The sequence below is a fragment of the Sciurus carolinensis genome, chromosome 1 (assembly GCF_902686445.1).
Source record: "Sciurus carolinensis chromosome 1, mSciCar1.2, whole genome shotgun sequence".
In the NCBI taxonomy this organism is placed as follows: domain Eukaryota; kingdom Metazoa; phylum Chordata; class Mammalia; order Rodentia; family Sciuridae; genus Sciurus; species Sciurus carolinensis.
This window is the reverse complement of record NC_062213.1, coordinates 208,471,499-208,495,843: the sequence shown is the minus strand read 5'-3', so window position 1 is coordinate 208,495,843 and position 24,345 is coordinate 208,471,499. Positions and strand designations below refer to the sequence as shown.

Genomic DNA, 24,345 nt, shown 5'->3' with positions numbered 1-24,345 from the left:
GCCTTAAACCCCTCCTCTCCGGGCTGGCAGGCTGCTCCAGGAAAAGAGGTGTTGGGGGTCTTGTTACCTCCTCTGCCTGCCAGGTCACTGTTGACCAGAAAGCCCAGTGCTGCTGTCACATTAAGAGTCCGCGTGCACAGACTTTCAGGGCCTGGATGCCAACATTGCTGGGGGCCCCTGGGGGATTGGCAGGGGAGCACGGTGCTGGTTTTGCTAAACAAATTCTTTCCCTGCCCTTGCGCTCATACCTCTGGGGTTCCTGTCCAGCACACTTATTTGTCCTTGCTGGAAGCGACTGCCTGCCATGCCAGGTTTGGCTGTGCTGGGCCTTGGCCTGGCAGCTCTCCTGGGCCTTGGGACAGGGACCTCCTTGTGCCTGTCACGGCAACTCAGGATGCAAGGGGACTATATTCTGGGTGGGCTCTTCCCCCTGGGGTTAGCCGAGGAGGCTGGTCTCCGCCACAGGACACGGCCCAGTGGCATTGTGTGCACCAGGTAGAGAGTGGGCAGCTGGGGCAGGCGGCGGGTGCATGCCAGGTCTGGGGTGCTCCAGCAGGGCTTGAGGTGCAGCCACCGCAGCCCTGTGTGGCTTCAGGTTCTCATCCCTTGGCCTGTTCCTGGCAATGGCCATGAAGATGGCTGTGGAGGAGATCAACAACAGCTCCACCCTGCTGCCGGGGCTGTACCTGGGCTACGACCTCTTCGACACATGCTCGGAGCCCATGGCCACCATGAAGCCGAGCCTCACGTTCCTGGCAGAAGCAGGCAACGGCAGCATTGCTGCCTACTGCAACTACACGCAGTACCAGCCCCGTGTGCTGGCGGTCATCGGGCCCCATTCGTCAGAGCTGGCCCTCATCACGGGCAAGTTCTTCAGCTTCTTCCTCATGCCACAGGTGGGCCCACCTCTCCTGTGTCCCCCTTGGGTCCTGCCTGAGGGATCCCTCACGCCAGGGGTCTTTTGGCCACCACAGGTCAGTTACGGTGCCAGCATGGATCGGTTGAGCAACCGAGAGACCTTCCCATCCTTCTTCCGCACGGTGCCCAGCGACCGGGTGCAGCTGGAGGCCATGGTGAAGCTGCTGCAGAAATTTGAGTGGAACTGGGTGGCTGCCTTGGGCAGTGACGACGAGTATGGCCGGGAGGGCCTGAGCATCTTCTCGGGCCTGGCCAACGCACAGAACATCTGCATCGCACACGAGGGCCTGGTGCCACTGCTCAGCGCCGATGCCCTGCAGCTGGGCAAGGTGCTGGACGTGCTGCACCAGGTGAACCAGAGCAACGTGCAGGTGGTGGTGCTGTTTGCCTCCTCCCAGGCTGCCCACGCCCTCTTGAACTACAGCATTCATCACAGCCTCTCGCCAAAGGTGTGGGTGGCCAGTGAGGCCTGGCTGACCTCAGACCTGGTCATGACACTGCCTGGAATTGCCCAGGTGGGCACTGTGCTTGGCTTTCTGCAGCGGGGCGTCCAGCTGTCTGAGTTCTCCCAGTATGTGGAGACACACCTGGCCTTGGCTTCTGACCCAGCCTTCTGTGCCTCGCTGGATGATAAGCCAGACCTGGAGGAGCACGTGGTAGGGCCGCGCTGCCCCCACTGTGACCACATCACGCTGCAGAACCTGTCAACAGGGCTGCTGCAGAACCTGTCGGCCGGGCAGCTGCACCACCAGATTTTCGCCACCTATGCAGCTGTGCACAGTGTGGCCCAGGCCCTCCACAACACACTGCGGTGCAGCCCCACAAGCTGCCCCACGCAGGAGCCTGTGCGGCCCTGGCAGGTAGGATGCAGCTCCCGGCTCGCTGCTGGCCCCTGCAGCAGCACTGGGCTATGGGCAGGGCCAAGCCCATCCTGGCTGGAGGTGGCTTGAGGGTCAGCCCTGCTCCCCCGACCTGCCCCCCAGCTCCTGGAGAACATGTACAACATGAGCTTCCGTGCTCGAGGCCTGGCACTGCAGTTCGATGCCAGTGGAAACGTGGACATGGAGTATGACCTGAAGATGTGGGTGTGGCAGAGGCCGACGCCCAGGCTGCGCACTGTGGGCACCTTCAATGGCAGCCTTTGGCTGCAACCCTCACTGATGCACTGGCACACACCAGGCAACCAGGTGAGCATGAGGCACATGGGTCCCCACCACAGTGATGCCCCAGGGCTGGGCGCCCCTGGTCTCAGGACAGCCGTGGGCAGAGCCAGATGCTGTGGCTCCATGCCAGGCACCCACGTCCCAGTGCTCCCGGCAGTGTGAGGAGGGTCAGGTCCGCCGCGTGAAGGGCTTCCACTCCTGCTGCTATGACTGCGTGGACTGCAAGGCAGGCAGCTTCCGGCAGAGCCTAGGTGAGCGGCCCCCAGCATGGTCTGCACAGCTCAGAGCCCAGAAAGGGTCCACAGTGGGGCCCGGCTAGGGAGCCTGTGACCCCAGCACCAGCCCCAGGACCCTCTTTCTTCCCCTGCAGATGACTTCGTGTGCACCTCATGTGGCCAGGACCAGTGGTCCCCGGAGCGGAGTACCCGCTGCTTTCCCCGCAGGCCCAGGTTCCTGGCGTGGGGGGAGCCGGCCGTGCTCCTGCTGCTCCTGCTGCTCAGCCTGGCACTCAGTCTGACACTGGCCACACTAGGGCTCTTCATCCTCCATCGGCACAGCCCGCTGGTTCAGGCCTCAGGGGGGCCACTGGCCTGCTTTGGCCTGGCCTGCCTGGGCCTCGTCTGCCTCAGCGTCCTCCTGTTCCCAGGCTGGCCCAGCCCAGCCACCTGCCTCGCCCAGCAGCCCCTGGCACACCTCCCACTCACTGGCTGCCTGAGCACACTCTTCCTGCAAGCAGCAAACACCTTTGTGGAGTCAGAACTGCCACCAAGTTGGGCGACCTGGCTGCATGGCCACTTGCAGGGTCCCTGGGCCTGGCTGGTGGTGCTTCTAGCCATCCTGATGGAGGCAGTGCTGTGTGCCTGGTATCTGGTGGCTTTCCCACCAGAGGTGGTGACAGACTGGACGGTGCTGCCCACTGAGGCTCTGGTGCACTGCCACGTGCGCTCCTGGGTGAGCCTGGGCCTGGTACACATCACCAATGCCTCACTGGCCTTCCTCTGCTTCCTGGGCACCTTCCTGGTGCAGAGCCAGCCTGGTCGCTACAACCAAGCCCGTGGCCTCACCTTTGCCATGCTAGCCTACTTCATCACCTGGGTCTCCTTCGTGCCCCTCCTGACCAACGTTCAGGTGGTCTACCAGCCTGCTGTGCAGATGGGTGCTATCCTCCTCTGTGCCCTGGGCATCCTGGCTGCCTTCCATCTGCCCAAGTGCTACCTGCTTCTGTGGTGGCCCAGGCTCAACACCCCTGAGTTCTTCCTGGGGGCAGGTTCTAGGGATGCCAGGGACAGGGGTGGGAGTGGGAGTGGGGAGGGGCCTCAAAGAAACGAGGGACCCTCAACCCCACAACCTGATGCCCAGTGAACTCAGCCCTAGTAGAGACCCTCCAAACCCAGCAGCCCCCAGACTGTGCCTCCACAAAGACCCTCCAGCTCTGGCTTCTGACCCCAAATTGTCTGCAGACCCTGACCCCACCATGACACCTAGGTCTGCAGCACATGGGACAGGTCCTGTGACCCCACCCCAGGCATCAAGAGGTCAGCTCTGTCCTTGACTCTTCCAACAAAGGCCTGACCAGGTGGCCCACAGAGGGTGCCTTGAGACCTGCAGGCACACTGTGAGCTCAGCAATGCCCTGGTCAGTCACTGGTGGTCAGACAGAGTGCTGCTCAACTGGCTGTGTCCAGCCTGGGTCCTCCACCCAGCACCCCTACAGGTGTTACAGGAGTAGAAGGTGAGCCTGAGCATGTGACCAGGACAGGATGGGAGGGAGGGCCAGTAGGGCAGAGGACTGCTCACGGGAGAGGGGGCCTCCTTTCTCCCTGGCCTATCCAAGCCAGCACCGTGGACAGAGCCCAAGCAGGGGGGGTCAGCACCATGGCCAGCGCCAGCTGCTGAGACCCCTGGTGTCAGGAGCCAGCACCAAGGACAGAAAACTGCTGCCAGGACCCCCCACTGCCATCCAGCACCAGGGACAGAGCCTCACAGATGGAGAAACTAGAGGACAGCAACTGTCCAGGACTTTGGGTCAGAGACCAGGGTCAGCTCCAGACTCACCTCTTGGGCCCTGAATTCAGAGGCAACCCAGTTAGAGAAGGGACATGGCTCACACACGAGTCCCATAAAATTAAACGCTTTTTAGTGTTTAAAATAGCATTTACACAGAAGCGGCTCTACATGACTGGACGCGAGACTGACACAGTATCTACAGCGTGGTGAGTGGGGCCAGGTGTGCTGAGACCATGGCACGAGGGCCGAGGGAGTCGCGCTGTGCAGGGTGCCCCGGACCCCTGACCTGCCCCCCACCATTCACCACACACTTGCAGCCTCAGCCTGTGCTCCCTCCTCGCTAGTCCCAGGAGGGCAGGGGTACATGCAGCAGCCCCGGCTGGGCAGGGAAGGGGGCAGTTGACCAGCCACCCCCCAGAGCGGGCAGGCCACCAATAAATAAATAAGTTAGATCCCACTCTGGGCTCCAATCCTGCCGCTCGAGGTCTCCACCTGGGCTGGTGGGTGAGGAGGGCTTCAGGCCCACTTTCACGTGGCTCTGGAAGAGTGGGAGCAACACAGAGCCCAAGAGGGCTGCTCATCCCCAAGGGAGGTCACCTCCATGACAGGGGTCAGAAGGTCCCTGAGGCTCAGGTTGAGGACAGAGACCGTCTCCCCCATAAGGCTCTGCAGACACAAGCTGCTGTGCCACAGGACACCCCAGATTGCAGTGACGGGGCTGCCCTAAGCCCTCACATCCAGCCTGCTCCCACTGCCCGGGGCCCCTGGCCAGCCACCACCAGTAGGCCCACACAGCTCCTGGTGCACGGGCGGGGCTGAGGCACAGGCCGCCAGTTACATGATGTCCACGAAGAACTCACAGGGGTTCCCCATGGCCTTTTGGAAGGACTGGCGACTGCCTGTCAACTCTGGGGGGACAGCAGCCAGCTCCCGGACAGGTGGCCCGCCAGGTGGCCCACCCACCACTGCATAGGCCTTGGTCAGGGGGTGCAGTGGGGGGAGCCCTGGGGCAGCCGCTGAGACCTGGCTGTGGGGGCTGCTGCCCCGGCTGAGCTGGCTGACTGGCCGCTCCCGCCAGCCAGGACCTCCCGACCCACTCAGCACCGTGTGGTCTGACTCGCTGCCACTGCCCCCAGCTCCAGCTGCCCGGTGCTCCTTCTCTCGGCCTGGGGCCCGACGGCTGCTCCGGGTGGACCCACTGCTTTTGCTCCCTGGAGGTGAGAAGGTAGAGAGGGATAACAAGGTCAGTACCAGGCCTGGTCACTTCCGGGACCCCTGGCTGCTCCCAGCAGGCAGGAAGGGGCAGGACTAGGTGGGCCTGAGCAGGTGGAATGTGAGGGGCAGCCATGCAGACACAGGGCAGGGCTGGCCCCACCCCAAGAAGCAGGAGCAGCTGCAGAGGCAAGGGGGCAGTGGCAGGCAGCAGCGACTCAGCCAGCCCAGTGCCCCGCACCTCACCCCAACGCTCCGGCCGAGGGCTGGTCTCGCAGCCGAGCAGCTGAGGCACCAGCAGAGACCCCGTGTGCCTGGCAGACATGTCGGCCCTCCTGGGCTCCCACCCGAAGACCTACTGTCCACCCAATCCCAGGGCCCTGGACAGCTAATTGGCTCAGCCCCTCTCCTGGGCTCCCAGGAAATGGTGGGAACCTGAGGACACAGGCTGGCCGGGGATACGCCGAGAGGGACGCCGGGGGGGACCCTGGCTTACCGGCCCGAGGGTCCACTCCGCTAGTCCTTCAGTCTAAGGCTTGCTCAGCACAAAGCAAGGGATACATGAGTCACACACCAGCTGGGCACTCACACCCGCCACCAGCGGGGCCTGACCATGGCTGGGTAAGGCTGGATGGCTGCAAGGGCCTGTCCAGGGCTCACGGACACCCAACACCTTCCCCTGGGCACTGCCACCTCTGGCCCACCTCTCCTCTCCTGTCCTGATCGGGTGGCTGCCTGGATCTTTCCCCAGACCCTGTAGGCACGGCCACTGGCCTTATGGGTCCCACTTGGCCTCAGGCCTCTGCTCCGGCAAGCCACCTCCCTGGGAACTCCCCCGCCCTCCAGGTCCTGGGGCAGGGTCTTCTGAGGCACTGTCTCCTTGCTGAACTGCAGGCTCCACAGGGGACATGGTCTGTCCTCCTGTGTGTCCCAGGGCCTGGTGAGTGACCCCTCTCGATGCCCAGGGCCACCCCCACCCCTGCTCCCGTCTCACCACCTCCTAGCCCAGTCTGCCACACCTGGAACACCAGCCCCGCCCCCGCCAGGCACAAACTCCCAGGCCGCCAGGTGCTCGAGGTCCCCACCTGGACTCAACCCTATCCTGATGGGCTCCAGTTAGGTGCCCGCCCCTGCAGGCACACAGCAAGAGTGCGAGGGCAGCAGCAGCAGGGCAGCCAGCTAGGGGCAGGGCAGAGGCAGGGCCTGGGTCTCACCTTCGCTCTGCTGGCTGCCAGCACTGCCGCTGCCGTAGCCAAAGCCAGGGTCCTGGTAGGCGGGCGGGAAGCAGGGCGGGGGCCCTGGGTACTGGTAGGGGTAGCCCTGACCCAGGGGCCAGGGTGCTGCTGGGTGGGGCAGAGGGGCCAGAGTGTCCTGATCGGAGGCTCCACTGGAGCCGCTGTTGAGGGTCAGGGCTGCGAGATCTGGCAGGAGAGAGGGGGCAGGTGAGGGTGGCACAGGGGCCATGGGTGGGCCCACCAGGCAGCCTCACTCACTGCTGCACAGGTCCCCGAAGACGTAGTAGCACTGCTCAGAGAAGGTGACCTTGTTGACCGTGTGCCGCAGGAAGCCGTGCTTCAGCATGCCGCTGGCGTACTTCCTGGCCTCTCGCCGCTCCTTGAAGCCCTCCACGTGGGTGTACAGCCAGTCCACCACGTCCGCCCCTGGCCCCACGCCCGCTGCGTCAGGCCAGGGCACTCTGGGCCGCCTGCCCTGAGGAGGAGTGGACTGGGCCCCTGCCCCCACTGCCAGCTAGGTGGACCCAGCAGGGACTCACCGATGACAGCGTTGGCGATGGTGATCTTGAGCCACATGCGGTCTCGGATCTCCAGCCCCGAGTCCGGCAGCTGCATGACCCGGACGACAGTGCTCATGTCGCTCTTCACCGTCAGGGGCACCTCCTCCAGCTCTGTGGGACACAGCTCCCTCAGCCAGGGCAGCTGCCCCGGGAGGACCAGGAAGTGGGCAGGGGCCGGGCGGGGCCTTCATCTCAGCCCTGCAACACTCTCCACAGGTTCTGGGACCACACCTGGGCAAGGCCACCCCACCCTGCAGACCAGAGCAGGGCTCCTCCCCTCCCCAGGGCCACCTCCCTGCAAGCTCAGGAGTTAGTCATGTTATTGGCAGGAAAGCAGAGGGCCACACACGTCCCCCACCCCAGGCAAGGCCCTGGAAGGGCCCCCAGGCAGGCGACCCTGCCCTTCTGCCCTGACTCCCACCCTGGGCTGCGAGCTGCCACTCACGCGGGGCGCCGGGCACGGAGCTGGTTAGTGAGGAGGAGCTGGTGCGCGAGACGGCGCTGGAGCAGGGGCTCGCACCGTAGCGGGGCAGGGCTCCCGTCAGCGCCGCGGTGTGGGACAGCCAGGCGGCAGGGTCGATGGGCCGCACAGGGTCAGCTGACAGCCGCCGCAGGGTAGCAGGCGATGGGCAGGCGGACCAGGTCGGGAGGCAGGGCACGGGAGAGGAGAGAGGCCCTTCAGGCTGGCTCCGGAGCCCCGCCCACCCCCGCCCCCCGCCCCCCGGGGTCACTCACCCCTCGGGATGGTGAAGTAGCTGCGGGGGGTCGGGTCCCAGCACTTGGCCACCGTGAGGCTGATGGGCCTGCGGGCGGGCGGTCAGGTGGGTGAGGCCCGCACGCTCCTCCCGCCCGCGTGCCCGCGCCCCGGGGACGCCCCTCACCCCGTCTGGGACACGAGCTCCCGCAGCACCCGCACGGCGTCGTCGTTGCTCATGTTCTCAAAGTTGACGTCATTCACCTGGGGGGCGGAGGGGGTTAGGGCGGCGCGGGGCAGGGGGCACGACCCGGCCCCAGCCCCACTCCCGCACCTGCAGCAGCATGTCGCCGGGTTCGATGCGGCCGTCGGCGGCCACGGCCCCGCCCTTCATGATGGAGCCGATGTAGATGCCCCCGTCGCCGCGGTCGTTGCTCTGGCCCACGATGCTGATGCCCAGGAAGTGGTGCCGCTCTGTGGGAGGGGCCGTGAGCAGCTGGCCGCCCCGCCCGCCCCCCCAGCCCAGCGCCAAGCCTCACCCATGTTGAGCGTGACGGTGATGATGTTCAGGGACATGGTGGAGTCGGTGATGCTGCTGAAGGAGGAGGCCTGTGGAGGGACCTGGTGAGCCACTGCAGAGGCCGCGCCCCGCCACCTGCGGCCCAGCACCTACCCGGTCCGTCTGCCGCAGGCGCTGCTTCCGACGCCGGCGCTTGTGCTTCCGGATGAGCCGGGAAGAGGTGCTCTGCTCGGTGGAGCTGCTCAGTCTGGCAGCAGGGGTCAGAGGTCAGGGGATGGCCACAGGCTCAGCTCCCGCACGTGGGCCCAGGCTGTGCACCCAGGCCCTGCGCCCAGCACTGCCACCCGGCACAGGCATAGGCACGCACACCCCCACCCCACCGGCTGGTGTTGTCCTCCTCGTCTGAGTCCATGAAGCTGCTAGATTCCAGCTCGCTGCTCAGCACGGTGGACGCACTGTCGGGAGGCAGTCCCAGGTCCCGCCGCCGGTCACCCCTCGGGTGCCCATTGGTCCGGACAGCTGTGGGGGCAGCGGGGTGGGAGTTGAACACAGGGCCCAGGGGTGCCAGGGCCTGAGCAGTCTGTTGGCAGGGCCCTGGGTTATGCCTCAGGGGTCCCAGGAGGATTGTGGCAGACAAAGCCATAGCACCTTCCTCTCGGTTCCGCCTTCGGGCTCGCTCCCGCCGGTGACTGACCATGGACTCTGTGCCGGTCTCATTGTCCATTCCATCACGACTGCTGGCCACATTTGGGCTGCGCAGACAGGAAGTGGGTGGGATGGGGCAGGCCAGGCCGCCAGCACCTCAGTAGTCTTCCAGATCCTCCCTGCACCAGGGGGAACTGGCCAGCAGCTGTCTGTCCCACCCCATGGGCCCTGCCCCAGTGACACCTCCTTCCTCCGGGAGAGTTGGCCCTAGGGTGGCAGGCACCCAGGGGGCAGGGCTTGGTCCAGTGAGGATCCTTACTGGAAGGAGGGTGGCCGGGAGTCTCCAATGCCACCTGTGCGCTCAAGGGCTGGGGGAAGGTCTGTGTGGCAGTCAGTTCCCTGGGACCCCACATCGGAATGAGCACCCTCAGCCAGGACCAACTGTGGAAGGAGAGCGGGGACTCAGGACACCTTCCCTCCTCCTGTCCATGCACGTGCCCAGGTTCAGGCCCTCTCCCAGGAGCTCACCAGCCCCACACCTCCCCACCCAGCCCCACACCCACCTTCTCCAAGGAAAGCACCAATCCCCACCACGGACACCATCCCTGTGGAATGTCCCCAGGGCAGCACACAGGCACCCCCAGGGACCTCCAATGGACTAGCCAGGGGCTCACCCAGGAAACCACGCGACCATTGAAGCAGGGCAGCTTGGCATTGTCATCGAAGATCTCCTCCTTCACCACCCTGCTGGCAGATGAGGGCATGAGACCCCACCCCTGGGTCCAACACAGAGACTGGGGTGCCCACCACACCCCAGATGCCTTCGCTGGATGTCCTGCTGAGCGTATTCTCCTCTCAGAGAGTCTTGTCACCCTCCATTGGCCCCAGCACCCCCAACACTGGAGACAGTGGCTGTGGACACTTCACAGAGCAAGCCCAGAGCGTGGCTGCACCCCCAGGTCACACTGCCAACCTGGGGCAGGCAAGGGATGAGGGTGTGAGGCTCCTAGGAAGGGCCTGGCTTCCCAGCTCCTGTCCTTCCCTGGCCCCGTCTCAGACACCTCCCCATGGTGGCCCTGGTTCAGCCCCCAGCCCTACACCCTGTCCTGAGTCCCCACAGAAGCCCACCCAGAAGCCTCTCACCACGGCCACGTGGTACTCATGGGCCCCGTGGCTCTTCCACATCCCTCACCCCAAACCCACATGTGCCACACAGCTCTGCCTCACAGCCACTCCAGATCACCCCCGCCAGCCCAGCCTTGCACTCCTGCCCACTTGGCCCCAGACTCCTCTCCCCACCGGCTTCCCAGCGACCCTATCTCTCCAGCTCCCATGTGCTCTGGGCCCATATGATGCACACTGCGCCTGCCCAGTATCTGCTGGCACTAGAGTCCTTCCCTGCATCCCCCCAGCCCAAGAGCAGGGCCTGGTTCACAGCTGGTCTCAGCAAGGTGCGGGGATGGCCAGGCCCTTGTATAGACTGGGGTGGGCAGAGAAGGCACACAGGCCCTGAGGGCATCTGCTGCCCTTCTGGGTCATCCACTCAGCCAGGGAGAGAAAACAGACCCATATGTACTAGACCAGCCCCGACTCTCAGGGGCCCATGGTCTCCCCCAATCTGAGGACCAGAGTAACCAGGGACAGAGCTGACCAAGCCCTGGCTATATGCATTGCTCAATGTCCAGTCCTGTCTTAATGCTGCCCCTGGGCAGATGGGCTAGAGGAGGGCAGAGGGCACCCAAGCCAGGTTCAGAAGGAGTGTAAACAGGGAGGAAGGGCAGACGACCTGGGTCAGGGCTCAAAGGGCAAGGGTGGCTGGGCAGGGGCTGCAGCCTCCAGCACCCAGCATCCCACCACCTGGCACTCAGCTCTGCCAAGCACAGTGGGCTGCCCACACCCAGGACTCAGCCTAGCAGAGAAACAGGAGCCGGGAGACCACGCTGGCCTGGACGCCCACCTGGCAGGAAGCAGCCTCCTGGCCTGGTGGGCCTAATGCCAGGACAGGCCTCCCCTGCCTGCCACTCCAGGCCCACTGGCCCCAGGACACCTCCCAGCTTGCCCTGGGCAGCAGCAGGTGGCAGGAGGCCCCTGTGGAATTGGCTACTCTCCACCCACCCACCCAGGAAGCAAGGCCTAACCTAGCCACCCACTGGGATGAGGCCCCAGGCCAAGGGAAGAGTGGTTGGCAGGCATGGCCAGCCTGGGAGGGAGGGTACACCCCTCTGTGGTCCTGCTGCTGCCCCCAGAGGCCCCATGGGGCCCCATGCCAATGAGGCAGACACCCACTGGGCAGAGAGAGTCATTTCTCAGGACCCTCTCAATATCCATGTCTCTACTCACAGGCCACAGCCCTCTGAAGGGGGAGTCTTCCAGGGAAGGCTGCAACCCAGTCCTGGCTGGCTGAGGAGGCCTCAAAAGAGGCTGTCAGCTTGGAGAGACCTGGGGCTGCTGAGGGTGGGGAGGGGAGCCCTTGAGCACCAGGGGTTCTGCCCACTACAGTCGATGGACAGGGCTCAGCAAGTCCTCCACCCTGCAGCTTGGGAACCTGCCCACAGCTGATGCCAGCAAGGGTCCCCACATCAGCCAAGCAATGGCCCAAGTAGCCCTGAGCAGCCTCTCCCTTCCATGCCCAAGCCCCAGCCCTCTATGACCCAGGGAACAGAAGCAACCCCAGCACCACTAGGCAGGCCGCCGGGTCCCCTGCAGGGCCGCTCCTCTCCCCAGCCTCCCCAGCCAGGGCCTCCAGGGGAGCAGGGCTACCTCAGTCATGGCTCCTGTCCCACATGGCCAGCAGCCCTGCCCCTCAGGTTCCCCAGTCTGTGCAACCCAAGTCTTGCCTTCTACCTGGACGTGGCTGACCTGGGGCAGGAGAAGAATAGGGCAGGGGCCCAGGCAGTGTGGAAATGGTCTCAGCATGGTGTGAGGCTGCACCCAGCAGCCAGCACAGCCTCCCAGGAGCAAAACAGGGTCAGGACTGACGGGAAGCAGAGGCTACTGCCAAGCCTCGGCACCCTGGATTCCTTGAGAACCTGGCCTCCTGGTGGCAATGGTCTCAGCTGCCTTGCTGACCCCTGGGGCAGCTGCCCAGAGCACCCCCAACCTAGAATTCCTAAGGAGATGCTGGTTAACCTCGAGTCTGTGGCTGCTGGGTTCACCTGCTGCTCTGCAACCCACCCAGGGAGGAATCCGCTCTAAGGCAGGGTTCTCAGAGCCCAGTACCAACTGGCCGAGAAGGACCCCAGGCCCTTGAGAGGCCACAGCAAACCCCAGGCCAGCTTCCCAGTGGCATGGCTCCGGTGCACTCCCACCCCACAGAGTGGGCTGGCACAGGGCCGGGGACAGAGTCATCCTGAGCCCTCAAGGAGGCCCCTGTGGGTACCCATGAGTCAGGGCCCCAACTCCCACTAGGCCTTGGGATGCACTGGGCCCTTGTCCCGGGCCTGTGGCCTAACCAACAACAGGCTCCCACCAAGAGACACCGGGCAAGTGGCACTTCCCCAGGCTGAAGCAACATAGGCCCAAGTGTCCCCATAGCTGGGCAATATACTACAACTGCCCAGACTTTCAACACCAGAGAGATACAAGAGGCACAGAGAGGCTGAGTCGCTGACTCCAGATGGCACAGCTTAGGAGAGCAAAGTAAGAGACTCAGACACTCTGGGTCAGCCCTGTGGGCCATAAGGAACCCTCAGAACACTTGTGCCCACAGGCAGGTGGCCACGGAATCAAGGGTTCCCACCCCTTACCCTTGCCAGGACCACCACCCCGCCCCCAGTCTCTGGGCCTGGATCACATACCCTTGCTCCTCTGCCTGGGTGCCCACCCTGCACTTCCAATCACTAGATCCAACACAGGACACTTCTGTGGGACCCTCCAGAGGTCCTGCCTCTAAGCCCTGGGTCACTGGGGTGGGGGGAACCTTCACCTGATTGGCCAAAGATACATGTGGGGAGTGAGGCCCAGCGCAAGGCAGGCTCTGCTCCTTATTCATGACCAGGTATGGTCAGTAGAAGCTCAGGGACCCAGGGCTAGCCCACAGCGGATTACACAGTTGAAGCAGGAGACCCAGACTCACCAGGGTGCTCCTCACAGCAGCCAGTCTGGGTCTGGCCTTGGGAACACTGCCCAGAACCGTCAGGACTGGCTTTCTCACCCCCAAAGCCAAGCTAGGTTCACTTGACATGTAGGGAAACTTCCAGGCTAGTGTTCATTTATGCTGAAGTTTGAGGACTGGCCAATCCTTCCCACAGGAAATTTATTCCACTGAATAAAGGATTCTATAGACTAGACAGAGTTTGGAGTCCTGCAGGTAGAACGGGAGAGGAGGGAAGCAGCTGACAGAGGTCTTCCTTTAGGGTCCTAAGGCCACCAGGTCATCAGCCAGGAGGCAAGGTGAGGCCATCCCACCCGCTCAATGCCATGCCAGCCCAGCCTTAACCTCTGACCTTCCCTCTGCACCCAGCTATCCTGGGCACCAGAGGTCCCCAGGCTGTGCCTCTAAGCTCTGCCTTCTCTCTGTTCTCACCCCAACCATTCCCAAGCCTGCCCAAACACCCCAAAGAACTTCTGATTCAAGACCCCAATGGACCCACCCCTCCTCAGTGAGGGCACCTAGTCCTCCGGGTCTGCCAGAGGCACAGCTCTGCCAATGTGCTGTGGGGCGCAGCCCCCAGGGGTCAGGAACAGAGTGGAGTCCCTGAGAGATGCACCCCGAGTGGCTCTAGGTGGCAACCTGGGGTAGGGCACACTACTCACGGCAGCCTCCCTAGGGGCATGAGTACACAGAAGAGCACTGGTGACTTGGATGATTTTTGCTATATTAATAAACTAAGTTGAAAAACGAAGCACCCTTTCACACACCCCATGCTGGAAGCCAGAGATGCCCAGTCCCAGAGGAGTGCAGGGACTGTGGGAGGGTGCCCAGCCGGAGAAGGCAGGTTAGACGTGAGCACCCCAGGCCCTGACCTCAGGCAGCAGGGGCACCCGTGCTGGGGACAGCCAAGGACACATCCTCCCTCTGCTTCTCCTGGGTGGGGGTGGGAGATTGGGAGGACAAGAGAGTCCGGTTGTCCAAAAGGCTCTCAGGACCCCAGAATCACTGAGTAGCCCAGGTGTGACCTGACCTGGGGCTTCCCAGGGACTGTGCAAGCACAGAATCCAGGAAATGGCCTCAATGTCACAGTCCCAAGACACGGCCATACACAAGGACACTGCTTGCCTGAGGGCGCCTGGCACACCTGCTCAGCCCACGGGGCCTCAGTGATTCCTCCCCCCTCAGCATTGCTGAGGGGAGACTCAGGTTTCTGTGGCTGTGCTGGGTCAGGCCCTACTGGACAGCCACCTCCTGCGCCCAGTCCCAGAGGCCCAGCTCAGTCCAAGTGGGAAGTCCCTTCTCCCAGGAAGGCCACCAAGTCTGCTTGCTCCAAGATCCTGGCCCAAGTCAGCAGACAGCCTGGGCTTCTCACAGGAAGACCCAGCAGCCAGGAACCTCAGGGAAGGGTGGGTGGTCCTAATCTCTGCCCTGTCCAGGTGCCCTGGAGGAGGAGCCTGCCCTAAGACTTCAAAAACTTCTGCGCCTCTCAGCAGACTGCTTGGGGACTCTGTTGCACCCACCCCACATCCCCAGTCCCAGCCGGGGGATCCACTGGGTGCTGCGACCTGTCCTACCCAACTCCTCCAGGCTTGACCCTCCGCTGACCCCAGTCCCCTGACCCCAGGCCTGCCCTGAGCCCTAGTTCCCGCCCCACAGAAAACAGTCAGCATGCCCTGAGCCTGACCAGGACCAAGAAGGGGCTTAGGTTTGGGGTGGACTGTCAGGGAACAGGGGGCCAGGTGGCCTGCAGTCAGGAAACCGGGGCCCCCACCTGCCCATCGTCCAGAGTGCTCTGGCTCCCGCTGGCAGTCAGGGCCCGAGAGTCCCCTGCTCGGCACAGACTTTTGAGCGCACACACCAAGGGCCACTAAAGTGTTGGAGCAGACCCAGGCCCTGTCCACACCCTGCACGGAGGCGCAGCCGGGCCGCGGGCGCCCAAGCTCGCTGACAGCCCAGACCCCACGCCCTGCCCCACACGGACAGGTGCCCACTCGCGCCCGCCCAGGCCGAGCAACCCACTGACCCGAAGTCCTGGTCCATGGACTTGAAAAAGAATTTGTAGGCGTGCACCGGCCGGTTGCTGAGCACGTTCTTGAAATCGGCCAGCGTGACGCGCTCGGGGGCCACGGGCAGCTTGACCAGATACGGCGTCTCCTCCTCGTCCATGTGGTAGATGATCTTGGTCTCCGCCATGGCGCGGCGGCGGCGCGAGCCCGCGCGGCGCTCAGGGCCCGGCCCGCGGCTCGGACACGGGGCGCGCTCCCCGCCCGCCGGCCCGCGCCCCGCCCGGCCGCGCCGAGGCCCCCGCGCGCCCCCGGCTCCCGCCCGCGCTCCGGCCGCTGCCCCGCGGCCCGCGGCCGCCCATCCGCCGCCGGCCCCGGAGCGGGCGCGACGGACGCAGCACGGAGGGCCGCCGCTGCCCGCCGCCCCCTCGGGCCGCGCCGTTCAAGGACCGCCGGCCGGCCTGAGCGCGCGGCCCGCGGGGGCGCCCGAGAGCCGGCTGACGTCACCGGCCGCCCGCGGCGGGGCGGGCGGGGCTGCGCACGCGCGGGGCGGCGGGGCGGCGCGGGGCGGCGGGGCGGGGCGGGGCGCGCGGGTGGGGCGCGCGGGTGGGGCGCGGTGTGCACGCGGGGCGGGCGGAGGGCGCGGAGGGCACGGTGTGCACGCCCGCGCGGGCTCCTGGCTAGCTGGTCCTGGCGCCGACCGCCCAGCCCACTCGACGCTCGGGCCCCGAGTCCCCGGCCAGGCGCACGGGGCGCTCCCGACACGCGCGCCGGCCTTAGTCCACGCTCAGTCCTGGGGTCCCGGCACCCAGACAGACGGACGCGCCCCGGGGAAAGGCGGAGGGACCCCCAGGAAGCCCCGACCTCACCTGCGCATCGGGTCCCCAGCTGTCAGAGGGAGACCCCGCCCCCGGCCACCCCGCGCCCCTGGACCCGAGATGCACTGAGACCAGGGAGAGCGTCGCTGGTAGTGTCCCCGTTTCTCCCCCCTCTCCCGAGAATGTCCGGGTCCTGGGTGCCCAGAGTCCAGAGGCGTCTGGTCTCTCTGGCGGGCTGTGGGGCGCACCGCAGGAAGCTGAAGATAATTGGGTCGGGCACCAAGCCAACAGCAATGTGCGCCTGGCACCAGCCCCAAACTCGTGTGTCCACTTCCGGGTCCCACGGGAGCTCCAGGAAACTCTGGCAAAGTGCATGCAGTGCTCGCGCGGGTGGAGAACTCGCGTGGCCACGGGTGTGCAGAGTTGTCCAGGCTCGATGCCCTGGCAACTGCTAAGCCAGAGGAACTTTGTGTAGATTGGGCCAGCCAGAAGTCCTTCACCGGGCAAGGGAGACCCAGTGCACGCCTCAGGCTGTGAAGGGTCCGGCCGCTTGCTGCTCTGCAGGCCTGGAGGGTCTCCCTGCCCCCAGGAGAAAGATTCCAGGCCACTAGAAGGAGCCCCACGCTGGCCAGAGGCGGGGCGGTCCTAGGCTGCAGCAGGGGTGATGGGGGAAGGCATGTGTGATGCCCCTTGTGACCTGGGAATCTCCCATCTGCCTGGTTGTGATCATCCCAGACACAAGACCAACACAAAGAAAGACCCCACCACTGCCTGGGAGACCCACAGGTTGGTCAGAAGTTCCAAGTATAGCCTAGGCCAAGTGTCCTGACCCCTGCAGCTTTAGCTCTGATGGGGATGACTAGCAGGACTCTGCCGCCCTGCTCACCACCTTGCCTTCACCTGGAGAAGGGCCCTCTCCCCTCAGACCTTGGTCTCCTCAAGGGTAACCTGAAGAAGCCAGGCAGGATGGTCTCAGATGGTCTGACCCTGGAGGGTCTCTGCTGGTGCCCAAGGAAAAAGGAAGCCAGTCCCTGCCTTGAGAGCCCAGTAGGCCAGACACAAACAGCTGTGGGTCAGGTCAGAGATGGGGGCTAGCTGCCCTCTAGCTCCCACCTAACATTTAGCCCCAATTGTAGGAGAGGACAGTATCCAGGGCCTGAGGCTGATCCTGAGGCTGATGCCAACACGGTCAGGCTGGGGCCCTGCCAGAGGAGGTGAGTGTGTGGCCACAGCCTGAGCCCTTGCAGGAAGGGCTTGTCCAGTGACAGTATAGCCACTGGTGGGGCCACAGGCTGCTAGGCTGGCAGGGAGGTGCACCTACACACCTTGGCATGTGGGTTCTTGTAGGTGATTGCCACCCTACTGTCCCCACTATTTTTTTTTTTTTTTTTTTTTTTGGTACCAGGGATCGTACCCAGGGCCCAGGGGCACTTAACTACTGAACCATATCCCCAGCCCATTTTTTTGTGTGTTTGTTTGTTTAGGTAGGGTCTCCCTAAATTGTTTAGCACCTTGCTAAGTTGCAGAGGCTGGTTTTGAACTTGTGATCCTCCTGCCTCAGCCTCCCAAGCCCCTGGATTACAGGCAAGTGCAGCTGTGCCCAGCTCTTCCCCCACTATTCCGAGGGCACTGCAGGAGGGGCCTTGGTGGTAAATGAGGTCCGTGTACACTCTTTCTCCCTCACCTCCACCTGTGCTGTGCCAAGAACACGCAGTCAGCTCCTCATCAGCGGCTGAGCAGGGGGCCAGCGTAAGCCCCTGTTGACCAGACCCTGGGGCCCAGCTCTCCTGCCATCTCCTGAACTCTGTAGTGTGGCACCTACATCCTGGTGAAGCCTTCCTGTCTGTTTCTGGTCTGCACCTCAGAGCACTGGACTAACGTGTGGTCCCTTCTGTCCTCATGTGCTTCCCTCCCGCATCCAGACAGACAGAAGAACTGAAAGCCCTTCGCTGTCAGGAGTAAGCAACAGAACTGGGCCCTTGCTCCTGGGAGGACCCAGACCTTCCGCTTACAGGGATGGACAGGACTGTGGCACTGCGAAGAGAGTGGAACACTTGCCTGGGGGCTCCTGGGGGGACGACAGATGGTTTTGTAGGCATACCTGGACCAAGTCTAAAAGTCAGATGTGGCCTTTATTGGGTTGTGGCAAATCCCCCAGTAGGACCAAATGTGGCAGCACACAGAACCATCTCCCCGCCCCACTCTGTCCTCAGTCAAATCAAAAGCCAGACTCCAGCCCAGGGAGGGGCACTGGTCAAGGTCACGAGGCACCCAGTGACTCTCAGGTGGGCCATGGAAAAAAGGGGAGAGAAAGCTGGAGAAAGGGGTCAAAAGCAGAGGTGGAGCCAAGGGGTGGCCCCAGTGGCCCAAAGCAGCACAGAGGGCTGTCCTCAGTCCCAGCACAGATCAGACGGCAGCCCAGCAGGGACTCTGGGCAATGCAATCTGGAAAGGCCCTTGGGGACTGGGCAGTGGCACAAAGCACCCCTGAAGAAAGGGATTGTGCCAGCCTTCCAGGCTGACCCCAGCTTCCTAAGCCCCCAGGTCCTGACTGAGCCCCTCTGAGCATCTTCCTGCCCCTAGCAGGGAGAGGCCAGGAGGACCTGAAGCCTTGGTGGACACAGAGGGATCTTGGTTGTGCTGGAAGTGGGAGCAGGGCCACCAGTGGACAAGGGTGGCCGAAGGGTGGTGGCCACTGTGGCAGAGTCCCTAGGAGAATGACGTGGTTCCTGGAAGAGGGTGTGAGGGCAGCCACTCTGGCCAGTCCAGACCGAGTTCCAGGAAAGCAAGCGGGTCCAGCCGCTGGGAAGGAGCCAGGTGAGCGTGGGAAGGTCAGGAGACATCCTCCAAGGCAGAGCTGCTGGCCAGCCAGGAGCCCAGGCCCCTTTTATTTGCAGTACTCCTTCCTGAACTCTGGAAACCAACCAAACAGCTGGCGTCAACTCTGCCCCTTTCCATGGGAAATTCAGGGCAGACATTCTCCAGAACTCAGAGACTCCTGAGTAGAGACGGCAGGGGTCTTCTGCCCGTGGGACTTGGAGCCTGCCTTTGGGATCCTGGGGTTGGGTAGACTGGGGTCAGCAGAGGGGTGGCAGGAGCCTCCCCACCAGTGCTCACCTTTGTCCAGGTCGATGCTCTTGGCCGGCAGCGGACTGTGGGCCAGCTCAGCTCTCTCCTTCAGGATGTTGTTCTTGTAATCTGGTGTGGGGAAAGCAGGGTGAGGTCCTCCCAGAGGCGCCCTCCCCGCCCTGGCCGTGGTGTCTGGCCTACCTAGCTGAATGTCCTCACTCCTATAAGGAGCCTGATCCTCTGCGGCCACGGCAAACTCCGCCAAGTTCACATCCTTCCTGGAGGGGCAGCAGGTTAGCGGATGTGGCCGGCCTGGGCGGGGGCGGGGCGGGAGGCAGCACTCACCCTGGGGACTTTGCCAGCTTCTTGTCGGCGTACTGGTAGCCTGCCGATGGAGGGAGACGGTGTTGGGGGCAGCCTCGCCCCTCCCCGATGAAGCCCTCCGCACTTGGGCTCGCCATCCGCGGGGTCACAGCACCCCCGAGCCCCGGGGTCTGGAATGCTCCAGCCTCACCTCCGCGGCGGCGCTGGCGTGTGGCCAGGACCACAGTGATGAGCAGGAGGATGAAGAGCAGGAGTGTGGCCAGCACGTAGCCCAGCTGCTGGAAGAAGTGGGCCCGGCCCTCGGGGACTATGACGTTGATGACGCTGCGGCCTCGCGCCAGCGTGGGGTCTGCGGGCGGGCGGGCAGCGTCAGGCACGGGCCCCAGGAGGAAACGCTGGACGGGCAGAGGGCGCACTGCCTCCCGCTCCCCGGGTCGGCGCGCTCACCTGGGCCGGGGGCGCCGCTGTGACCAGAGCCGTTGCCGGGCGAGGCCCGCGGGGGCGGCTCCGCGGCGGGCTCAGTGACCCTCAGGTGGAAGACGCGGCGCTCGTGCAGACCACAGTAGTGGTGGTGCAGGTGGCAAGAGTAGGTGCCCTCGTCGGCTGGTTCCAGGGGGTCTATCCGCAGCGAGAAGTCGCCGCGCGCGAAGGCGTCCGCACCCACCGCCACGCGGTCGCGCAGGAAGGGCGGCCCGTAGGCGCGGCGCTCGCCAGATGCGTACAGGTCCAGCAGGCGGTCGGCTCGGTCGTGCGGCACCCCTGGCGGCTGCCGGTCCCAGTGCGCCACCTGCTGCGCCTCCTCCAGGTGCCGGTCGGTCCACACGTGCGCGCGGTTCACGCACGTCAGCAGCGCGGGCGCGCCGCGCACCGCAGCCAGCACCTCCTTCTCGCCGTCCCAGTACGCGCGCGCGGCTCGGGCTGCGGAGGGGAGGGACCGGTCAGCGGCCGGCGACGGGAGGGGTGGGGGGCGCGCGCGGGGCACACTCACGGTCGTCGGTGACCTCGAGGCGCACGGCCAGGCTCTCGTAGAGGTGGCAGTAGTGGTGGTGCAGGTTGCAGGTATACAGCCCCTCGTCGCCTTCCTCCACTGCTGCTTGCCGCCCGCCCGCCCGGAGAAAACGACCACATGAGCTTTCGCCGCCACGCCCGCGCCCCAGCAGCCCGCATTCCCTGGGCACCCCGGGGTTCCATCACCGTACCGCGGATGAGCAGTGAGAAGTTGCCGTCCTGGAAAGCGGAGGGCGACAGCAGCAGGCGGCCACGGTCCCGCGGCTCGTATACTCGCTGCTCACCCGCCGAATACATGTCCACAAGTCGGCGCGCTGGACCTCCCGGTCCGCCGCTGAGGTCCCAGTGGACCACACGCTGGCGGTCGTGCAGTCGGTCCTGGGTCCACACCATGCGCGGGCTCTGGCAGCGAAGCACGGCCTGGGTACCCGCTGCCCAGCTCACTGCCGACTCAGACACCACCGAACTGCCAGCTGTTGGGGACCCGGAGGGCCCTGATGAAGAAAGGAGAGTCAGCAGGGCTGGGGCCCAAGGGGACTGATAGGAGTGCCCCCCCACACACACACACACGGTAGAGTGGTCACTAACCTGAGGATAGGAGAACAGCAGAGCCTGGAAGGAGAAGAAGAGTAAGACTAGGGAGGAGCACCCTCAGCCCTTGGTACCAGTCACCGCCCCCCAGCCTGCGGCCACTTGGTTCCTGGGCCCCCCTGCAGTCCCGGACAAGGGTGTTTCCATGATGCCCACTGAACTGCGGCTGCAGTGAAGCAGAAGAAGTGGGGACACAGGGTGGGGCTCCTGGACATGGGCAGACCCTCACAAGCCCCCAACCCTCACTGCCACTCTGCCTGGGATTTGGGGACAGCTCCTGCCCTTCAGGAGTGGGGAAGCTGGGCTCCCCAGGGGCTGAGTTGTAGGCCAGGAATTGACCCCTTGATGGCTGCCTCTGGAGTGTGGGCTTGTCATCAGCAGCCACCGCATCACTGCGCTGAGTCCACTCCAAACTCCTCAGCCTGAGGCTTGTGCACATGCTCATGTGGGAGGGCCACACCACTTGAGCCCTGGAGGGTCCTGAGACCTTAGACCCCAGGGAATGCTGCCCCACAACCAGGATTCAGTGGAGCCTGAAGATGGAGGAGTGGGCATGGGGAAAGCGCCCCCATCTGCCACCCCACAGGCCCAAGTTCCTGCTGCAGAGAAGTGGCCGAGCGCCCGGAGCTTCTGAGAGGAATGTGCAGGGTCAGCAGGCCAGCCAGGGCGGGCCAGGGGGCCCTGAAGGGGGCTGGGCAGACCCTGCAAGCCCCAGAGTTCTCAGGCATCCCCTTGAGAAGTGCAGACCTGAGTCACTTAACCTGGAGCCCCACGGTGAGTCGGTGAGCCGGGCTCAGGAGGCCCCCGGAGGCACCCTTGGCCACGGGCTCCCCCCTCTGGGCTCCAGCGTCCCCACATCCCACACGGGAACTGTCAGAGGTCTGTCTGAATCACGACGCCCTCCACTGAATGCTCTTTTCGAGGCCCCCAGCCCGTCCCCGTCCCTGGCAGGGGCGCCCGGCCCTCCCAGCCCAAGCGCAGACAGGCGGTTCTGCCCAGCACGGGTAGCTGGCACCGGAGCCCCAGCCTCCCGACTCACTCTGCAGAAGCAGGAGTTTCCACAGCAGGGCGCGGGACGGCAGCTCCATGGCGCCAGCCCAGCCCCTCGCCTGGCTTTGTCTCGCTCCAGCTCCAACTCTCCAGAAAAACAGCCGACCCCCTCCCCCGCCAAGCACCCGCCGTGACATCACGGAGTCCTGGGCCGGCGATCTGTACCCGCCCACTCCCTCTGCTCCGGCCCCTTGGCCTCCACATCCTTGGCTGGTCTGGTGGGGAGGGGCTGCCCTGCAGCCACCCTGCCCTGGAGGGTGGAGTGGAGCCCTGGCCGGTCACTTGCTGGTCAGTCCTGGGGAGGGGTAGCAGCCTAGTCCTTGTGGGGGCAATGGGGCCTGAGGGAGGACCCCTGAGGCTCTGTGGGTGTCTGACATCTGGGACTTCCTGGGCTGCTGTTCTGGGTGGGGGCCCCTCTGTCCCCACCTCTGTCCTCCCCCACGAGCTCCCTCCCACCTGCAGCCCCTTGTGCCTGATGGCCTTTCTGCCTTTTCCTCTTATCTGAGGAGGAACTTGGTACACTTCTAGGGGCCCTGGTGGGCTCCCTGGGGGCATGATGGGCACTGAGGCCCAGTCCTCTTTAGGACCCAGAGGAGCCAGCCAGGGTGGCAGGGGGTAGTGCCCCTGGCACTGAGGCCAGAGGGGTGGGTGACCTGGGCAGAGCTCCTGTCCCTAAAACCAGACTCACCCAGGCTATGTGCCCCTGGGAGACCCCCCACCCCACAACGAAAGGCACAAATTTGAAGCTCTGGGAAAACGTACAAGTCACATAAACAGATGTGAAATGACAGAGCAGGCACTGTGTACCAAACCCGCTCCTGCTAGTTAAGCAAACCTCAAGACAAAAGGGAAGAAAAGAAGATTCTAAGCAACCACAGAACCCCTCCATGCAGTCTGGGCCGCCCATGTGGATGGAATGCTCCTCACAGGCCCCAAGCCCTGGGGCAGGGTTCCCGGGTCCTCGGATAAGGCTCCCACCCGCGGCTGCCACGAGGGGAGGGGACAAGTGGGGCAGAGGGTGGGCTGAGGGCCGGGTCAGCGGGCGAGGACCTGAGGGTCCCAGCTTCTCCAGGCTGGGTGGGGCCCCTTTCCCAGCCGGGAGTCTGAGTGGGAACTCGCCCCCCAGCCCCGCCCCCAGCCCCGCCCCCAGCCTTCATTCTGGAAAAACAAGCCCCGCCCTGCGGCCCTCCAGCCCGCCGGCCCTGTTTTTCTAACTGGTTTCCATTAGTGCTGAAGCCTCTGTGGACATCTCCACCACTCTCCCTGGGAACAGGACCTCGGCTGCGTGTCTCTCCCAACCCACCTGTCCCAGGCTGTCCCTCTCACGTTCTCTGTCCCCACAGAGGGAGAAGGTGCAGGCCACAGGCAGATGGCTGACCTCTGGGGTCCAGGAGGAGCCCTGACTCCAATGGGGACCTGGGGGGAGTTGGAAGGAGACTAGAGGCACTTTGTTCCATCCCCTGCTCAGGCCAGGGCACCCTAAATAGCCACAGGGCCCTCCCCATCCCTGAGGGTCCCTGTCCTCAACCCTGCTTGCTGAAATTTGGGATGCCCTCAAAATGCAGACCCCAGCAGTTCAGTGGCAGGTCACAGGTCTGATGCTGATGTCTGGGAGGCCTGACCTTTGAGAGGCTGGGCAGGCACGGCTGACCAACAGCCCCACTCTCCTGCCATGCTGTCCTGTGCTTCCTGTGTGGAGCAGAAGGCCCGCTGCTCCCTCCCACCCTCAGCAGGAAACAGCCACAGATGACCACGGAGGCTGGGGAGGGGCAGGCTGGGCTGCCAACCAGTGCCTGCCCCCCCCAGCCGAGGGCCTGGGACCCTCCTGCTCCTTCCTGGGCTGGGCTGCCTGCCCTGCTGTGGACACACAGCCCACTCTCCACTGGCAACTTCCTCTCTGCAGGAAGAGGGCAGGCCAGGACAAAACAAAACCACTGACCTCGCCGTGCTCTGGCCAGGCCCCCAGCCCGGGCGGACCAGGGCCTGGGCCCAGCAGCTCTTCTGGAGGCGTGGTCAGACAGGGGGATGCGCCAGTCCACTGGCGCTAGCCGGGATCCAGGATCCGGCGCTGGCTCCTGTTCCTGGTGACTCGGAGATTCCAAGCAGCCGGCTCATCGGCACATGGGGAAGAAAATCCACAGGCCCAGAGACAACCAGACCCAAGTGTGCACACAGCCGCGCACACCCACTCATGCTCACTCTGGGGCTTGGGAATGGGAACCACTGAGGCACCCTCCCACTGAGCCACCCCCAGCCGTCTGAGGGCATTTCCAGACAGGGCCTCACTCGGTCGCCCAGGCTGGCCTGCAACTTGCCACCCTCCTGATCCGGCCTTCTGAGGGGCCTGGGTTACTCACAGGCCACCCAGCCCGCCTCCGCTGGTCCACAGGAACAGGGAGACAGACACGCACACGCACACGCACACAGACAGAAGGTG

The 24,345-nt window shown here is 64.4% G+C and overlaps 3 protein-coding genes across 7 annotated transcripts; 1 reads left to right on the top strand and 2 right to left on the bottom strand.

Annotated features, from left to right (window-relative positions):
- The first annotated feature begins 300 nt into the window (after nucleotides 1-300).
- On the top strand, nucleotides 301-3,496 carry Tas1r3 (taste 1 receptor member 3). Its single transcript, XM_047538985.1, has 5 exons — nucleotides 301-495; nucleotides 596-1,778; nucleotides 1,902-2,105; nucleotides 2,212-2,332; nucleotides 2,452-3,496. The coding sequence occupies exons 1-5, from the start codon at nucleotides 305-307 to the stop codon at nucleotides 3,441-3,443; spliced, it is 2,691 nt and encodes an 896-aa protein (XP_047394941.1). The 5' UTR covers nucleotides 301-304; the 3' UTR covers nucleotides 3,444-3,496.
- A 699-nt stretch (nucleotides 3,497-4,195) lies between these two features.
- Dvl1 (dishevelled segment polarity protein 1) lies at nucleotides 4,196-15,527 on the bottom strand. Of its 4 annotated transcripts, XM_047520615.1 has the most exons (16): nucleotides 15,070-15,527; nucleotides 9,628-9,697; nucleotides 9,273-9,394; nucleotides 8,957-9,060; nucleotides 8,689-8,827; nucleotides 8,462-8,555; nucleotides 8,328-8,397; nucleotides 8,123-8,262; nucleotides 7,976-8,052; nucleotides 7,830-7,897; nucleotides 7,540-7,692; nucleotides 7,074-7,205; nucleotides 6,793-6,960; nucleotides 6,514-6,720; nucleotides 5,796-5,834; nucleotides 5,181-5,298 (listed from the first exon to the last, which is right to left on the bottom strand). In XM_047520615.1, the coding sequence occupies exons 1-15, from the start codon at nucleotides 15,237-15,239 to the stop codon at nucleotides 5,824-5,826; spliced, it is 1,725 nt and encodes a 574-aa protein (XP_047376571.1). In that variant the 5' UTR covers nucleotides 15,240-15,527; the 3' UTR covers nucleotides 5,181-5,298; nucleotides 5,796-5,823. The 4 variants fall into 4 exon arrangements, with proteins under 4 accessions (XP_047376544.1, XP_047376553.1, XP_047376562.1 ...); XM_047520588.1 differs by lacking the exon at nucleotides 5,796-5,834 and having other exon boundaries at nucleotides 4,196-5,298; nucleotides 15,070-15,525; XM_047520597.1 differs by lacking the exon at nucleotides 5,796-5,834 and having other exon boundaries at nucleotides 4,196-5,298; nucleotides 7,615-7,692; nucleotides 15,070-15,525.
- A 2,460-nt stretch (nucleotides 15,528-17,987) lies between these two features.
- On the bottom strand, nucleotides 17,988-22,032 carry Mxra8 (matrix remodeling associated 8). Of its 2 annotated transcripts, XM_047556685.1 has the most exons (10): nucleotides 21,898-22,032; nucleotides 20,856-20,879; nucleotides 20,459-20,761; nucleotides 20,248-20,349; nucleotides 19,707-20,177; nucleotides 19,450-19,608; nucleotides 19,281-19,320; nucleotides 19,137-19,213; nucleotides 18,984-19,064; nucleotides 17,988-18,779 (listed from the first exon to the last, which is right to left on the bottom strand). In XM_047556685.1, exons 1-10 carry the CDS (start codon nucleotides 21,944-21,946, stop codon nucleotides 18,754-18,756), a joined length of 1,332 nt encoding a protein of 443 aa, XP_047412641.1. In that variant the 5' UTR covers nucleotides 21,947-22,032; the 3' UTR covers nucleotides 17,988-18,753. The 2 variants fall into 2 exon arrangements, with proteins under 2 accessions (XP_047412641.1, XP_047412634.1); XM_047556678.1 differs by having other exon boundaries at nucleotides 19,281-19,608.
- Between the last annotated feature and the right edge of the window lie 2,313 nt (nucleotides 22,033-24,345).

What these genes read in the sequence shown, in the direction of transcription:
- Tas1r3 (XM_047538985.1), top strand. Translation starts at nt 305, where the DNA reads ATGCCAGGTTTGGCTGTGCTGGGCCTTGGCCTGGCAGCTCTCCTGGGC. An exon ending in AGCCTGTGCGGCCCTGGCAG is followed by an intron (nt 1,779 to 1,901) that starts GTAGGATGCAGC and finishes CCTGCCCCCCAG; the next exon opens with CTCCTGGAGAACATGTACAA. An exon ending in CAGCTTCCGGCAGAGCCTAG is followed by an intron (nt 2,333 to 2,451) that starts GTGAGCGGCCCC and finishes CTTCCCCTGCAG; the next exon opens with ATGACTTCGTGTGCACCTCA.
- Dvl1 (XM_047520588.1), bottom strand. Translation starts at nt 15,239, where the DNA reads ATGGCGGAGACCAAGATCATCTACCACATGGACGAGGAGGAGACGCCG. An exon ending in GAGCTCGTGTCCCAGACGGG is followed by an intron (nt 7,898 to 7,975) that starts GTGAGGGGCGTC and finishes GCCCGCCCGCAG; the next exon opens with GCCCATCAGCCTCACGGTGG. An exon ending in CTACTTCACCATCCCGAGGG is followed by an intron (nt 7,693 to 7,829) that starts GTGAGTGACCCC and finishes GGCGGCTGTCAG; the next exon opens with CTGACCCTGTGCGGCCCATC.
- Mxra8 (XM_047556678.1), bottom strand. Translation starts at nt 21,946, where the DNA reads ATGGAGCTGCCGTCCCGCGCCCTGCTGTGGAAACTCCTGCTTCTGCAG. An exon ending in CTTCTCACTGCTCATCCGCG is followed by an intron (nt 20,350 to 20,458) that starts GTACGGTGATGG and finishes GGCGGCAAGCAG; the next exon opens with CAGTGGAGGAAGGCGACGAG. An exon ending in AAGCTGGCAAAGTCCCCAGG is followed by an intron (nt 19,214 to 19,280) that starts GTGAGTGCTGCC and finishes CTGCCCCTCCAG; the next exon opens with GAAGGATGTGAACTTGGCGG.